Source organism: Mustela nigripes, chromosome 15 (genome assembly GCF_022355385.1).
Source record: "Mustela nigripes isolate SB6536 chromosome 15, MUSNIG.SB6536, whole genome shotgun sequence".
NCBI classification, from domain to species: Eukaryota; Metazoa; Chordata; class Mammalia; order Carnivora; family Mustelidae; genus Mustela; species Mustela nigripes.
In genome coordinates, this window is record NC_081571.1 from 21,695,488 (window position 1) to 21,712,209 (window position 16,722).

The 16,722-nt window shown below is 38.9% G+C and overlaps 1 protein-coding gene across 2 annotated transcripts in view; it reads left to right on the plus strand.

The window, feature by feature from the left end:
• Nucleotides 1-12,831, plus strand: part of CKAP2 (cytoskeleton associated protein 2) — an 18,120-nt gene extending 5,289 nt beyond the window's left edge. Inside the window, exons 3-9 of one of the 2 annotated variants that reach the window (XM_059377703.1) lie at nucleotides 3,646-3,724; nucleotides 3,839-4,701; nucleotides 5,170-5,374; nucleotides 6,662-6,832; nucleotides 7,978-8,047; nucleotides 9,968-10,214; nucleotides 11,319-12,831. In XM_059377703.1, the coding sequence (XP_059233686.1) occupies nucleotides 3,646-3,724; nucleotides 3,839-4,701; nucleotides 5,170-5,374; nucleotides 6,662-6,832; nucleotides 7,978-8,047; nucleotides 9,968-10,214; nucleotides 11,319-11,574 (1,891 nt within the window). In that variant the 3' untranslated portion in view covers nucleotides 11,575-12,831. The remainder of the gene's footprint in view (nucleotides 1-3,645; nucleotides 3,725-3,838; nucleotides 4,702-5,169; nucleotides 5,375-6,661; nucleotides 6,833-7,977; nucleotides 8,048-9,967; nucleotides 10,215-11,318) is intronic. The other variant, XM_059377704.1, reaches the window with a different exon arrangement.
• The last annotated feature ends 3,891 nt before the right edge of the window (nucleotides 12,832-16,722 follow it).

The following is a 16,722-nucleotide window of genomic DNA, read 5'->3' on the forward strand; positions in this document are numbered from 1 at the left end:
AGCAAGCTCCCTGCTGAGCAGAGAGCCCGATGCGGGACTCGATCCCAGGACCCTGAGATCATGACCTGAGCTGAAGGCAGCGGCTTAACCCACTGAGCCACCCAGGCGCCCCCTAAATACAGGCTTTTGAGGAGTTTGGGTGTAAAACAAAGAGAAATGAGGCAGGAGCTGAAAAGGGGGAACGTTAGGTTTAAGGCTTTTAAAATGAGATAAAATAGATTGTGTTTATATGCTGATGGGAGTGATGTGTAGTAGAGGGGAAAGTTAATGATGCAGAAGAAAGAGCAAATCAAAGAACAAAGATCCTGAGTGGGCAAGTGGGAGAGCACAAATGGAGAGTCTGCCCATGGGTCAGCATGGTGTCAGTTCATGCATAGACAGGAAGGAAGGCAGAATATCTGGGGACAGAGGCAGATAGGCTGGCAGGCTTTGGTGGGAGAAAGAAGGGCTAATTCTTGTTAAGATTGCTTCTGATTTTCTCTGAGGTAACATCATAGTATGCTGTACGCCCAGGTATAATACAGGGGGTCTGATTAGTTAAGGTGCCACATTGGGAGGACCTGACAGGTTGACCCTGAGCACCGTCTCCCACCCCACACCTGGTTGCAGACCAGTGAACCGTCAGAGGAGTATTTGCCTCAGGTAGTGAATGCAGGGGCTTAAACTGGGGAGACATTGCTCTGTTCAGTGATGCGTATTGACTCTTCTCTGCCACCGTACAAAATGGCTAGTACAAGCTATGTCCTAGTTCTTCCCCCTTGTCCAAGCAGACTGAGCAAACAGATGGGAAAAGCAATATAACCCAGATTGTCGATTATAGAGATAAGTTTTGTTCATTCTAAAATAGACACTTTTTTTTCTTTTTTTTTTACATTTTAGCATCTTTGAACTGGGAATCTGTCTTAGTTTCAATGGCGTGTCTAATTGAGCCTGTTTTTCTTTTCTTAATGTAATACAGATTGTTATAATGACTTGTTAAGAGAATCTCATGGCCTGTCCAAACTAGTATATATCTGTTCAAGGAGTGAACAGATATAACAATTTATATTATTGAGGTATATTATAAAACTCAATATAGATTGGGCTGTGAGTGTGTATGGAAATTTTTAGATTTCTTTTGGGAAGGCTATTTTTTTTCTTTTATTCTTTTTATTTAAATTATAGGGGACCTATAATATTATATTAGTTTTATCTGTACATCATAATGATTTGACAATTGTAAACATTAAATACTTTCCAAAAGCATGTGTAGTTACTTTCTGTCACCATACAAAGATACTATATTATTGACTGTATTCCCTATGCTATACTTTTTCATCCCCATGACTTACTTATTTTATAACTAGAAGTTGGTACTTCTTAACTCCCTTCACCTATTTCATTCTCCCACCCCCTCACTGCCTTCCTCTCAGGCAAAGATCAGTTTTCTGTATTTGAGTCTGTTTCTATTGTTTTTGTTTTTGTTTTTGTTTTAAGATTCCACATAGAAGTGAAATCATATGGTGTTTGTCTTTCTCCAGTTGTCTTTTTTTTTTTTTAAGATTTTATTTATTTATTTGACAAGAGAGATGGAAAGTACAAGTAGGCAGAGCGGTAGGCAAAGGGAGAGGGAGAAGCAGGCTCCCCGCCAAGCAGGGAGCCTGATGTGGGGCTCAATCCCAGGACTCTGGGATCTATGATCTGAGCCAAAGGCAGCCGCTCACCTGACTGAGTCACGCAGGCACCCCTATACCACATCTTCTTTATCCATTAATTTATCAATGGACACTTAGGTTACTTCTGTATCTTGGCTATTATAAATAATGCTGCAATAAACACAGGAATGGATATATCTTTTGAATTACTGTTTTCATTTTCTTCACGTAAATACCCAGAAGAGAAAGTATTGGATCATCTGGTATTTCTATTTCCAATTTAAAAAAAAATATTTTATTTATTTATTTGACAGAGATCACAAGTAGGCAGAGAGGCAGGCAGAGAGAGAGGAGGAAGCAGGCTCCCCACTGAGCAGCGAACCCGATGAGGGGCTCAATCTCAGAACCCTGGGATGAAGGCAGAGGCCCCAACCCACTGAGCCACCCAGGCGCCCCTTTATTTCCAATTTTTTGAGGACCCCCTATATTATTTTCCACTGACTACACCAATTTATATTTTCAGTGCACAGGGGCTCCTTTTTCTCTATATATATCTTTGCCAACACTTGTTATTTTTTTGTTTCTTTAATACTAGCCATTCTCAGGGCACTTTTGTGGCTCAATTGGTTAAACATTTGACTCTTGATTTCAGCTCAGATCATGATCCCAGTGTTGTGAGATTGAGCACCACTTCCAGCTCTGCACTCAGCAAGGAGTCTGCTTGAGATTCTCTCTCTCTCTCTCTCTCTCTTTACCCCACCCCCTTCATGTTCATGCATGTGCACTCTCTCTCAAAATTAAAAAAAAATCCTAGCCATTCTGACTGGTGTGAGGTTATATCTCATTGTGGTTTTGATTTACATTCTCCTGATGATTAGTGATGTTGAGCATCTTTACATGAGTTTGTTGGCCATCTGTATGTGTTTGGAAAAATGTCTGTATAAGTCCTCTGCCCACTTTTTAATTGGGTTTTCTTCATGTTGAGTTGTCAGAGTTCTTTATGAATTTTGGAAATTAACCCCTTATCAGATATGTTACTTATAAATAACTTCTATCATTTAGTAGATTGCCTTTTTTTTTTTTTTTTTTTTGAGAGAGAGAGAGTGTGTGTGTGTGTGTGTGTGTGTGTGTGAGAGAGAGAGAGAGAGAGAGAGCCAGTTGGGGCAGGGGGAGAAAGAGAATCTTCTGCAGCCGCCACACCTAGTACAGAACCCAACGCAGGGCTGGCAGGGGTGGGACTGGCTCCATCTCACAATCCCAAAATCATGACCTGAGCTGTAATCAAGAGTTGGAGGCTTAACTGACTGAGCCACCCAGGTGCCCCACCTTTTCATTTGTTGATGGTTTTCTTGTGCAAAGGCTTTTTAGCTCGATGTAGTCCCCGTTATTTTTACTTTTGTTTCCTTTGCCTGAGGGGAGACTCCCAGCAAATTATGACTAAGGCTGATGTCCAGGAGTTTACTGCCTCTATTTCCTTATAGAAGTTTTATGGTTTCAGGTCTTATATTTAGATTTTTAATGCATTTTGAGTTTATTTTTGTGAATGATGTAAGAAATTAGTCCAGTTTAATTCTTTTCCTTGACGCTGTCCAGTTTTCCTCAAACCACTTACTTGAAGAGGGCCTATATTTAAAAAATTTTCACTGTACGTCCTTTACTAAGTACTTAAAACTAACCAAAGAAAATGTTGCTTAATAAAGATTTTGAGGACTTATTTGAGTGACTAGGAAGAATGTTTTGGAATGAGATTATCAAGTGTTCACATATTCTGTGTAGGGGAGTTGTTAAGATTTTTAAGAAAATATCTTTAAATTCCTCAGCTATCTTCTTTATACTGTTAAGTCCACCCTGTAATAAAGAAAAAGGACACATAAAACTCAGCTCCATTCTGGCCTCAATTTAAAATTACAAAGTCAGATGATTGTTAATATTCTTCCATCCCTCCCCCACAAAGCAAAAACTTCCTTGATACATGGTTAAACTTTTTTTTTCCTTTTTTTATTTCTTAAAGTAGTAGAGACCAGAAAGTGATGAACTCTGAGGGCCAGGTCCACGAAGAGACAAAAGTTCTGAAATTTGAAACAAAAATGGTAAGATATGGATTATAGCCCTCCTAAATTGTCCTTTCCCTCCCCCTTTCTCCTTCCTAAACTCTTAAAGAAATGAGTTCTGAAAGACTTATTTGTCTGAAATCACTCTTTTAGGCTGGTAAAGAAAATGTCAGTAGACCTCCTGGGAACAAAAATCATACAACAACGGGAAAAAATTGTAGTCCTTTAAGACCTTCTAATAAATCAGCCAATTCAACAATAGCAACTGACACACATAATTTTGAGGATAATAATCAAATGAGACAGTCCGTACCAATTAAAGATGACCCTCAAAGTCAACACATGACATTAAGCCAAGTGTTTCATCTTAAAAACAACAATAAAAAGAAACAGGTATCCACAGAAAAACCAAAGCAAGATGCTAACACGTCCAAGAAGCTTGTGCTTGGGTCTTACCGTGGCCAAATTGTTCAGTCTAAGATTAATTCATTTAGAAAGCCCCTGCCAGTAAGAGATGAGAGTTCTGCAACAACGAAGAAACCTTCAGCCGCTGTCCCTAAAGCCCCAGAGCCTCTGCCTGCAGATACCCAAGGTGCGACGGTGAGAAGTGATAGAGCCCTGAACACAGTGACCACCACTAAATTTGGGAGCACAGCATCTCAGGACAGACAGCTGGGGCGGCCTCCTATCAGAAGTCACCGAGACAGCGCCCAGGACGCTGTGAAACAGGGCCTTGGGAGAACCACTGCCAACGTTACAATCCGGAAAGGGCCTCGGGAGAAAGAATTACTGCACTCAAACACGGTTTCATCTAGTGCCAAAACCGGTGCTCAGGATGTAGAGAGAAGGAAGACACTGGCAAGAAGCTTGACCTCTGAAACTGTAGCCAGGCCTGCTTTGTCTTCTAACACCAAACTGGTACAGAAATCCAAAAGCATTGACCCCCGCAGACACACTATAGCAAAAGCAACTCTTGATAGGTCGGCCCGGCCCAAAGAAACAGCAGAAGAGAGAAAGTAAGTTGATTTCATTTTATAGGCTTAGTTTTCAGTAGAGTGCCACTTGTGCATGCGGCTTATAATCTCCAAGAAGGTACTAGAATTTGTGTGTGTGTGTGTGTGTGTGTGTGTGTGTAATATCCTCTGTTGTAGGCAGATTTATCCAGTGGTGGAGTAAATTTATCCAGTGGTGGAGCAGAGGTGACCTAAGCTAATGTGCTTAAGTGTGTTTCATTAGGTTGCTGTAATCTGAGATACTTAATACAGTTGGGAAATGTCTTATAACCTCTCCATTTAAAAACACAGTCTTGGGGTGTTTGAGTATGTAATGAACATTGATTTCTTTTTCTTTGAACTTGGGAACTTAATGTGTGGGCCTGGGGTGTGGAACTGCTTAAAGACCTGAGTTATTTTTTAACTTCTCTGTCTGGCAGAATTCTACCATCAGTAGCACAGGTAACGCTTATATCCTGCTTCTAACTGTAGAGCTCGTCTGAGCGAGTGGAGAGCTGGCAAAAGAAAAGTGCTGAAAAGGCCTCCTAGCGCAGTGGTTACGCAGCCTGAGCCTGGAGGGCAGAATGAAAACTCGGTCAGGTCCTTTTGGACAACCATGGTAGAAGAAGATGAACAAAGATTATTTACTGAAAAAGTAAACAAGACATTTTCAGAATGCTTAAACCTGATTAATGAGGTATAGTCCTTATATTTGTATAGTAGTTTATAGTTTGTAAATTATCTTATAAATGTTCTCTTACTAAATTACCTTGTCACTCTTTTGACTACGTAATGTGTTAGTGGTGTTACGTAGACTCAGTGTTATTTGTGAGATTCTCTTTAGGCTTTAATGGACTGCATTTTCATTGAGGATATATAAATGTATCAAAGGGATAACTAGGTTTTTTACTTGATTTTTTTTTTTAATTTATAAATATGGTATTCCTCTAAGATGTTAATATAGAATGGGCTGGGGTGGATATTCACTCTGATACTTCTATTTTTTACATTCCTTCAGCATATTCACACATTATTTTTTCTACTCATTACATATTTTATCAAAGACTAGCAACCTAAATTCGTGGGTCATTATCACAGATTAAATTCAAGTTAACTAAAGTATTTGCAAACAAAATTCCATTAATTGAAACCAACATCATCATGATCTTAAACTTATTATAGAGTTTCACTGTTTGGACCAAAATCCTACAGAGTATAATAACTTCAGAATGTATCCTTTATTTCCTGACTACTTTTTAAATCTTGATTTGGTCACCCAAGGTGTCTAAGATCCGTAACAAGACTGAATATGGAGAGTATGATTTCAAACCTTACTCTGGGCCTCATGAGTGTCTGTAAGCTTTTTGTGATTTTTAAAGACCAGTGAAAATTAGGACCAGAGTTTCCCTGATTATATTCTTATTTTTGCTCAGCTGGGGTTTGTCACTGATTCTGTGGAAGTTCTCTGTGTTACCATCTATATATAGCTCTTAACTTACTTCAACGATTACAGATTCATTTTAACCTTAATATCAAGAACTGACAAAGACTGTTTTTAAAAACCTGCAAGCTATTCCCCCCACATAAACATTTGGTAGTTGCAAAATTCCAAATCAAATATTAAATGGAATCCCACAATGTATTAAAGGATAATCGTCAAGGCAAAGTAAAGTGTTAGTCATTTGTGTGTGTGTGACTATTTTTGCCTAATATTTTTCTCAACTAGTATTTCATTGTTTTCATACTTTGTACTTATGACTAATAGGCTTTTTACTACCCATTCAGAGTAAGTTGGAGTAAGGAAAAGAATACTGAATATTCTTATGAATAATTTTCTGTCACCTTTTCTTTTCTTATCATTGATCTTGATAGTACACTTACTTATAGCAAGTGTATATAGCAAGATATAGATCTTATAGTACACTTACTTAATTGTTCATAGTTCAGAGGCTAAAGGATGTCACTTCACTTCTTGCTGTTTTAGGGATGCCCAAAAGAAGAAATATTGGTCATACTGAACGACCTGATTAAAAATATTCCAGATGCCAAAAAACTTGTTAAATATTGGATATGCCTTGTACGTATTGAACCACTCACAAGTCCTATTGAAAATATTATCACAATCTATGAGAAAGCTATTTTGGCAGGAGCTCAGGTAAGATTAAAACTTACCGATCTTTACTAATACAGCGTAAAGGATTCAGAGCTATTTTGGAGCACATCACAACATAACTTGATAAAATTGTGGTTCCATATGTAGTAGTAATGAATGTTTAAAGACCACAGTGATCTCATGTTATAAAAGCTGTTTCTCAACATTCTAAAACTTGCTCATGAACTAGTGATAATCAGACCTTCGAAGACGGATATACACTGAAATGTACATTTAATGAAACTTGCTGTAAGAAATATTTTAGTATGTGTCGTTTTGCATATTTTCTAGTTAAGAAATCTGGGAAATTGAATTTTTAATATTAAAATTTGTTTAACAAATATAAAGCAAATAGAATTAAATTAACTTTTAAAATGTTAGCAGGTTCTGTGGCTATGTGAAAGAAGTCTTTCACTTGAAGAGCATTTCTTAATGAATGCTCTTACATGTTCTCACATTTTTATGCCATATGTTTGGTCCTGCCCATGCATAGAAAATGGCAGTAAACTAGTTTCTCTGACATACTAGCGCCATAGTGGTTTGATACCACACCTTTCCCCTCTTCCTACTCTATTGGTACAAAAGGCTCTGAGTTTAGAATAAATTGTATCTCTAGGTTTTTCAGTTTGGCTGGGTTTTTTGTTTTTATGGGCAAATATTTATAAAATGTGTTTCCTTTTGACCAAGTTTCCTAAAAATGGATTTTGGAGATTATTTACAGAGAGAGTTTTTAAAAATTCCTTTCTTTAACCATGGACTTGAATGTAGGAGAAAAAGAGTAAACTTTATATTAAATTTACTTTAAATTAATATTATCAGCTCTTTGATATTGTTGGCTTGCTACTTGTCCATTAATTTTGTTTATATCAGACAAATAGTTAAAAGAATTACCAGAGGCTTAAGAAAAAATTGCAGGGAGAATTTTAATCTGATAATTCTACCCCCTGTATTCATTTTTATTCTATAAATTGGAAAGAGAGTCATTTACAAACATTCAAGTGTCAAAATAAGTATTCTGAGAAAAGACACATGATTTGCCTCTTTTTAAAGTATGAAATATAATTACTGCTTTAAATATTTTTGGCTTGAATAACCTAGTTAATGTCTGAGAATATAAAAATTATATTTTCTTCATTAAAAAAATTAAGCCTATTGAAGAGATGCGACATGCAATTGCAGATATTCTAACAATGAAGAGTCAAGAGAAAGTGAAATATGGTAAGTTTTTAATTTTCTTCAAGTAAATTGTGATTTTAATAAATTTGAATTATTTTTCTTTTATCTTTTTAAATTTGTAGAATGTTTCTCTCCTCTTATGTCTCCTCTTATACCTCTGAGATTCAGGGGCCTTATATAGTATAAGAATTTTTAATTAGGATGTCTGGTTCAAGGGTGCCTGGGTGGCTCAGTTAGTTAGACAGCTGCCTTTGGCTCAGGTCATGATCTCGGGGTCCTGAGATCAGGTCCCACATTGGACTCCCTGCTCAGCGGGGAGCCTGCTTCTCCCTCTGTCACCGTCCCTCCCCCCTGCTCCTGCATGCGCTCTCTCTCTCTCTCTAGCAAATAAATAAATCTTGGGGGGAAAAAAAAGATGTTTGGTTCAAAACCCGAACTTATCATTGAGTGTTTTTGAAAGTTACCTTACTTCTCTAGGCCTTAATTCCTTGTGTTAAAAATGAGGCAGTTTGATTAGATGATCTCTAAAATTTTACCTATTAATTCTATCATCTGTTCTATGCTCTGGAGAAGCTCATTCAAGAATTCTCTTTGCTAGGGCTAGTAGATAGAGGGAAGAGATTCAGTAGCTGTCAGGTATATGAAATGTAAACATTTTCTAGATTCAGATATATCCTATAACTGAAACATCTCTTGGTGCAAATCTCTAATAATTGCCCAATAGTCAAATCTAGAGATCTTTTCAGCTTGCTGGATTTTTCAAGATGTCTCAAGTATTTCACATCAAGCATGTTGTATTTTGATCTCATTGTCTTCCCTCATTGCTTCCTCATACCATCCTCTGTTCCTCCCAAAAAAGAAAAGGAAAAAAAGAAACTCCTCTGTCATTGAAGATGCGTAAGCAAGAAATGTTATGGGGTGCCTGAGTGGCTTAGTGGGTTAAGCTTCTGCCTTCAGCTCAAGTCATGATCTCAGGGTCCTGGGGTCGATCCCCACATTGGGCTCTCTGCTCAGCAGGGAGCCTGCTTCCCCCTCTCTCTGCCTGCCTCTCTGCCTACTTGTGATTTCTCTCTGTCAAATAAATAAAAAAATCTAAGAAAAGAAAAGAAATGTTATGAGAGATGCCCTCGGTATACCTGCACACTCATTCTGATGTGCACATACATTCATTAAGTCCTAACTTAGAAATAACTCATAAACCTGCCTTCTTGCTGATGCCTACCTCTCTCCCATCTTGCCTAGAGACAACCTCATTTGTCTTCTTATCATCACAGATCATTCCTTTTCATTCCTTGCCATTCTAAACCATCCTTTATAGTGGTCAAATCTGATTATATCTGTTTCTCCAGTGAAGAATTTTTTTTAACCAAACTTCCTGCATGTAAAGTTCATTGTAATCCAGCCCTTCCTACCTATTATCACCTCCTCCCCACATATATTACCCTATCTATATTCTAGGCACTCTGGCCTGTTAATGTTGTCTTAATAGGTCATTTCCTTTTAAGCTTTATAACCAAGATATCTTCCTTGGTCTTATCAAGTACTGGTTTATCAAGTCCCAGCCTGAATGTCATTTGTGAAGCTTTCCCTAGCTCTCTACCTGTCCCTCAAGCAAAGGTAGTTGTTCCATTTTATGGGTTCCTATAACCCTTTGTTCTTACCTCAACTTTATAGAATTTTTCTCGCTTTCATTATTTTCAATCATGTCTCTTCCATGAAATGTGAACTTAAAGGACAGGGATGATTTCAATCTTCTATCTGTATCTACAATCCCAACCCACAGGTGATAGTGAATATTTGTTAATAGTCGTCAGCAGTATTGGCTTAGGGAAAGTAACGGGTAGGAAATGGCAGTTTGGTTCTTCTATTTTGAAAATCTGACCAACTATGAATAACTTTAATGTCTTCTGATTTTCTCTTTAACTTTGACCAAAAGCTTAATCTATAAATGTATTTCCATAGGAGAAAATGTTGAGGCTTGTGCAACTAAGGAATACATTCAAGAAGTCGACAATGAAGATATGGGTGTTAATCTAGAGTCAGGAGGATTAGAAATGGAAAAGAAAAATAGAAATGTGGTATTTCAAGATTGTGAAAAAGAGGAAGATGACAAAAAAGATCCAACCAATGATGTTAAAACCCCCAGTACCGAGACCAGGGGGAGTTGCTTAATCAAATATAACCTGTCTACTACACCATACCTACAAAGGTAAACTTTCAAAATGTAATGTGCTGTGATTGGTTTTTATGTTTAAGAATAATAAATATGGGGGCGCCTGGGTGGCTCAGTGGGTTAAGCCGCTGCCTTCGGCTCAGGTCATGATCCCAGGGTTCTGGGATCGAGCCCCGCATCGGGCTCTCTGCTCAGCCGGGAGCCTGCTTCCTCCTCTCTCTGCCTGCCTCTCTACCTGCTTGTGATCTCTCTCTGTCAAATAAATAAATAAATAAATAATCTTTAAAAAAAAAAAAAAAAAAAAGAATAATAAATATGGTATCTAAAAATCTTTAGCTTCCAACTTAGAATGGAATGTGTCTGTGTGTGTGTGTGTGAGAGAGAGAGACAGCGAGAGCGAGAGAGAGAGCACATAAAAGTTGGGGAGAAGGGGTAGAGGAGAGAAGAGAATCTTAAGCAGACTCCGTACCTAGTGTGGAGCCCTGTCACAGGGCTCGATCTCACAACCCTGATATCATGACCTGAGCTGAAATCAAGAGTTGGATGCTTAACTGACTGAGCCACCCAGGCACCCCTGGACACTTTACCTTTTAAATACTGTATTTGGGGGCACCTGGTTGGCTCAGTCGGTTAAGCATCTGCCTTTGACTCGGGTCATGTTACCAGGGCCCTGGGATCAAGTTCTGCATTGGGCTCCCTGCACAGCGTGGAGCCTGCTTCTCCCTCTCCTTTCCACTCATGCTCTCTCTCCCACGACCTCTGATACTATCTCCACCCCTCTCTCTCAAATAAAATCTTAAAATTCGCGTATTTGCTTTGCTTTTACCCAAAGTATTGCCATTTTGTAAAAGAAAACTTTGACATCATTTTATTTAATGTCCGTATGTTATTGTTAATAGTAGGTTATGGAATTGAGCAACTAGCCAATTGTACAGATATTCAAGAATCTACTTTGTACAAACTGTGACAACAAATAAAGAAAACGAGGAGTTCCTAACTACAAGAGTTCTCAGTACCTCTTTTTCTATAAGGCAGGCAATCACATAGTTTTAACTTATAAGCTCTAGGATGATAAATGTCATGAACAAAGTGAAAATGTTAATATTTTTTAACTCTGGGAATAATTCTGTGTCTTTTTAGTGTAAAAAAGAAGATACAGTTTGATAACACAGATACTACATTTAAAGAGCTAAAGTTTCTAACACCAGTTAGACGTTCTCGACGTATTCACGAGAAGACTTCTAAACTGCCAGATATGTTAAAAGACCATTACCCATGTGTGTCTTCATTGGAGCAGCTAACAGAGTTGGGAGGTGAAACCGATGCTTTTGTGTGCCGTCCTAACGCTGCGCTCTGCCCAATGTACTCAGAGACTGGAACAGCACAAGAGAAATAAAGTGATGATCAGCAACGGGGCTTCTGTTGTTCCTGGGGTCTTTTGTTGGCTTCTTGTGGTTTTGTATGTCTATTGGGAGTTGGCCAAGTACCTAAGTATTCGTCGCAGTAAGCTCTTTTACTGATGTTCACCTTGTAGCAGGAATTGCCTTCAGTGTAACAGAAAGCTAATCCTACCTTGTCAATCTCAGCAGAGGGAGTTTCTAATAAAGGTAGATTTTGTCAAGTAGTTTACTATGTTTCTTGAATAGAGACAGGTTTGATCATAATATTGGCTTGTTCACTTTCAATAGTCTTAACTTGTTAGTCATTAAATATAGGTAATGCTGTGGCAGAAAGGGTGTTCGAGATAAGATTTCTATATTTGCGTGTTCTTAAAATTCACATGTTCTTAAAATTTATAATACACTTGCCAGCTTTTAACAGAATACTGACTTTTTTTTTTTTTTGCCTTTCCTTAATTCTGGATCAGTAGGAAAGTCAGTAATTGCAATGTAGTGCGACCCCCTGCAAAAGTGAAGACATGGAAGACTTAGCTTGCGTTTTCACCCAGTTCTTGTTACCTGGACTGCTGTGGTCTGTCTTGCTTTGCTCTTTCCCCCATCAATGCTAGTGAGTCTGTGGTCACTGTTGGTTTCTTTTTTATTGTAGCTGAGGTCACCACAAAAGATAATTCACTAAATGCCCCATTTCTAAGAGGAAATGCTTTGCATTAAAAAAGAAAATGTGCCAAATGCTGTAGGTATTTGAAACTTTAAATCTGAGTTTCTTTAGTTCCTTTTGTAACTTGGCTTTCTAAAATGTTAAAACTTTAGCTTTCCTCATTTCATTTGATACAGTTGTAGACATTAGAATGGAATTAGAAAAGGAATATATAACATCATTCTAATTTAGGTAGTATTTCTAAAATAACTAATATAAAATATAATAAAAACTTTACTATTAAGTCATGTCCCTTGAACCATGATAGTTATATACAGCAAACAGTTTCTTCTCCCCACACATTAAATATCACCCCTTAAATTGTTTTATAAGTCTCCAGACTAATACTTAAATACATCCTCTACCAATCTAGTTTCAAAGATTCGATAGTTTTAAAACTGCGTGTGATATAAATGTGCTTGAAAATCACAGTCTTGTGTTCACTCATTCACCATTTGTATAATAGCACCTATCTGTGTTCTTTTATGTTCTAAAGAGGAGTCTTATTCTTTTATAAACTGTGTTCCTAATATTTATAAATAAATATATCAGTATAGCAATGTTTTAGTGACATTTATTTATTTCAACAAATATGAAATGCAGTTTAACTATAGTGAATAAATTTGAACCTTGCTTTTAGAATACATTATAGTTGGATTTGACTTGGGGTTTTTAATACTTAAATATGTGCTTCAAGATATATTTCCTTTTGAAAAATTTATCAGGGGCGCCTGGGTGGCTCAGTGGGTTAAGCCGCTGCCTTCGGCTCAGGTCATGATCTCAGGGTCCCTGGGATCGAGTCCCACATCGGGCTCTCTGCTCAGCAGGGAGCCTGCTTCTCTCTCTATCTCTGCCTGCCTCTCCGACTACTTGTGATTTCTCTCTGTCAAATAAATAAATAAAAAATCTTTAAAAAAGAAAAATTTATCAATTTATCTAAAGGTTTACCTTAATTTTTATCTTAATTTTTTTCATACTTCATATGAGTGGTACAAAACATGCCATTTTGAAATAAACTTCAAGCTGGCTTATACTCTTGGCTTTAACGTGAGTATACTGTGTTGTTCATTTGGCTATACAGAGTAGCTTGAAATGCCTCAGAGGGAACTTGAGATAAACCATTCCATTTGGAAGTTTCATAGAGTGCTTCTCTCCCCACCCCCTGCCCCGCCAGCTGTGAGTCAAATCCATCTTCTCAAATAATCCTAATGCTACCTTTTACAGACCTAGGTCTCGCTCCTTTCTGGGTGCTTAAGAACATTTATCAAGTGTCTGACCTAGGTTTGTTCCAAGCTAAATATCTCCAAGCATGTAATCTATGGTACATGAGCTTTGAAGTCCAGCAGATCTACATTCAAAACTTCAGCTCCTGGGGCGCCTGGGTGGCTCAGTGGGTTAAGCCACTGCCTTCAGCTCAGGTCATGATCTCAGGGTCCTGGGATCAAGCCGAGCCCCGCATCGGGCTCTCTGCTCAGCAAGGAGCCTGCTTCCTTCTCTCTCTCTCTCTGCCCGCTTGTGATCTCTCTCTCTGTCAAATAAATAAATAAAAATCTTAAAAAAAACAAAAAAAAACAAAAAACTTCAGCTCCTACCTTCCCTTAAAAGGTATGCAACTGTGAAGTTAATTGAACCTCATCTTTGGGGGGGTGGGTAAAGTAGAGATAATCCTCTTTTGTTTCTGTGTCATAATTACTGGCTATGCCTCTGGTTAATAGGACAGAATGGGCACCTGACCCAACCTGGACTGTCAGACCTTTCCATAGGTATTTGGGAATCAAGATGGGGTCTTTTCTATGTAGTTAGACCTGAAATATGTAAAAATGAGGTACTGGGTGACCACATGAAGGTTGGGGAGCAAAGGTCACCAGTAAACCGAATGATGAAGTAACTATCCAGACAAAAGCAAAGAAACTCCTGCCTGAGGTTTTCTCTAGCTCATCACTTCTATACCTAAGCATGTTCTTGTTAAATCCAAATACAGGTAAAACACAATTTTTCTACTCCAACCACACTACCCTTCTTAAATGTTACCAATATTAGTACAGTAACCGCCCCAATTTTTTTTCGTGTATTTAACACAGACTTATATAAACATGTATGTATGTGTAGATTTTGTAGGTTCTGTTTTGCTTTGTTCATAAATGGCACCATATACTTCATGTATGGTTCTACAATGTCTTTTTTCTAATTTATTTTATATACATATATAAAATAAGGAACTTGTCATTGACCTAGATCAATGTAACATTAAGACTACATGGGAGCTTTGTAAGTCAGTCAGCTTTTCACACTGTTTACCACGGCAAGCAACATGTATTACTGCAGGATGGTTAAGAATCAGACTTGTGTCCTACTGCCTGGTTTCTAATACCAGTTCTACCACTGACTAGCTGTGGGACCTGAGGCAAATAGCCTCTTGTGCCTTAGAGATAATTGTACCTTTAGGGTTGTTGTGGAGTTGATAGCTAATATTTATCTAGTCCTACTCTTACGTACTTCACATGTACTGACTGACTTAAAACAGTGCCTAGTACCTTGTATATGGAATCTGTAGTAATATTCTATTTCCAATCACTACCCATTTTGGAACCTCCCCTGGCTGAGAACCACCTCCCCTGGCAATAGCTAGAGGGGGTAGGGTTCAGATCTGTTCTATTTCCTCCTCCAGTCTGTGCTTGCTGATGGTTAATGGTTGATTTTGTCATCCCCAAAAAGATACATTGGAATCTTAAGCCCAGTACTTTTAGGATGTGACCTTATTTGGAAATCGGGTCATTGCAGATGCAATTAATTAAGATGAATTCAGGCTGGTCCTAATTTAGGCAGGTTCCTAATCCAGTAGGACTGGGAAGATGATGTGAAGAGAGGGAGAAGACAGCATTCTACAAGCCCAAGGGATAGGCCCAGAATAGGTCCCTCTCTGAGTCCTCAGCTCAAGAATCCTGCTGACAGCCTTATTTTGGACTTCTAGGCTCTAGAAACCTGAGAGGGTATGCTTCTCTTGTTTAAGCCCCTTGGTTTGTGATACTTTGTTAGGGCAGCCCTAACAAACTAACACACTCATGCAACAAGATAAAAAGTCCTTTTCATGACTATAGGCATTGGGGGGGGGGGGAGTTGGGTGTTTTTATCACTTTTGCCCCAGCACTGTCATGAATATAAAGTGGTTGGAGTTTGTGCCTGTGGCCAAGCAGCAGGCCCATTAGTTCCTAGAAACGGAAGTTGTAGCAGCATTCTGGGCATAGACGTGTAGTAGTTTTGGTTTTGTTCCTTTTTTTTTTTTTAAGATTTTATTTATTTACTTAACAGGGATCACAAGTAGTCAGAGAGGCAGGCAGAGAGGAGGAAGCAGGCTCCCCGCTGAGCAGACAGCTTGATGCAGGGCTTGATCCCCTGGGATCAAGCTTTAACCCACTGAGCCACCCAGGCGCCACTGTTTTTGTTTTTGTTTTTGTTTTTTAGATTTTATGTATTTATTTGACAGAGAGAAATCACAAGTAGATGGAGAGGCAGGCAGAGAGAAAGAGAGAGGGAAGCAGGCTCCCTACTGAGCAGAGAGCCCGACCCAGGACTCCATCCCAGGACCCTGAGATCATGTCCCAAGCCGAAGGCAGCAGCCCACCCACTGAGCCACCCAGGCGCCCCTGTTTTTGTTTCTCTAATTGAAACAAAGCAGAGCAGATATCGCAAATGTTGGGCCATTCAGAAAGAAGATGATGCTCCAGAGATCCTGCTCTTATCACTACATTTACAGATTAATCACATATTAACTCTGCCATGTCATGCTGAACACGCTCAGCACTTACAAGTACAACCAGAAGTTGTTCTACAATATATTCTAATATATCCGTTTTGATTTTCACAAAACTCCTAGGAGGTAGGTTCTCTGCCTTGCTGTTAGGAGTTTCTTAGATTTGCTACTATAACATATCACCACAAACACAGTGGCTGAAAGCAACACAAATGTACTCTCTTCTACAAATCAGAAGTCTGGATTGGATCTCATTGGACTAAAATCAGGGTATAAGCAGGATGATGTTTCTTCTGGAAGTCCAGAATGCGTTTCACGGCCTTTATCAGTTATTTGGGTGGAGGGAGAGGGAGAAGCAGACTTCCCGCAGAGCTGGAAGCCTGCTGCAGGGCTCAGGCGCAGGGTTCCAGCCCAGGACTCCAGGATCATGACCTGAGCCAAAGGCAGGAGCTTAACCCACTGAGCCACCCAGGCGGCCCCTTTCCCAGTTTCTTAAGGCCTCCTGCTTTCCTTGCCTGGTGGCCCTATCCTTCTTCAAATCTCTTCTCTGACCACCACTCAGCCTCTCTCTTCCACTTGGAGGTGCCCTGGTGATCATACTGGGGACCCTGGAGAATCCAATCATCTCCATATTTTAGAGTTAGCTGGTTGGCAACCTTAATTCCACCTGCAGTCTTAGTGCCCTTTGCCACGGAA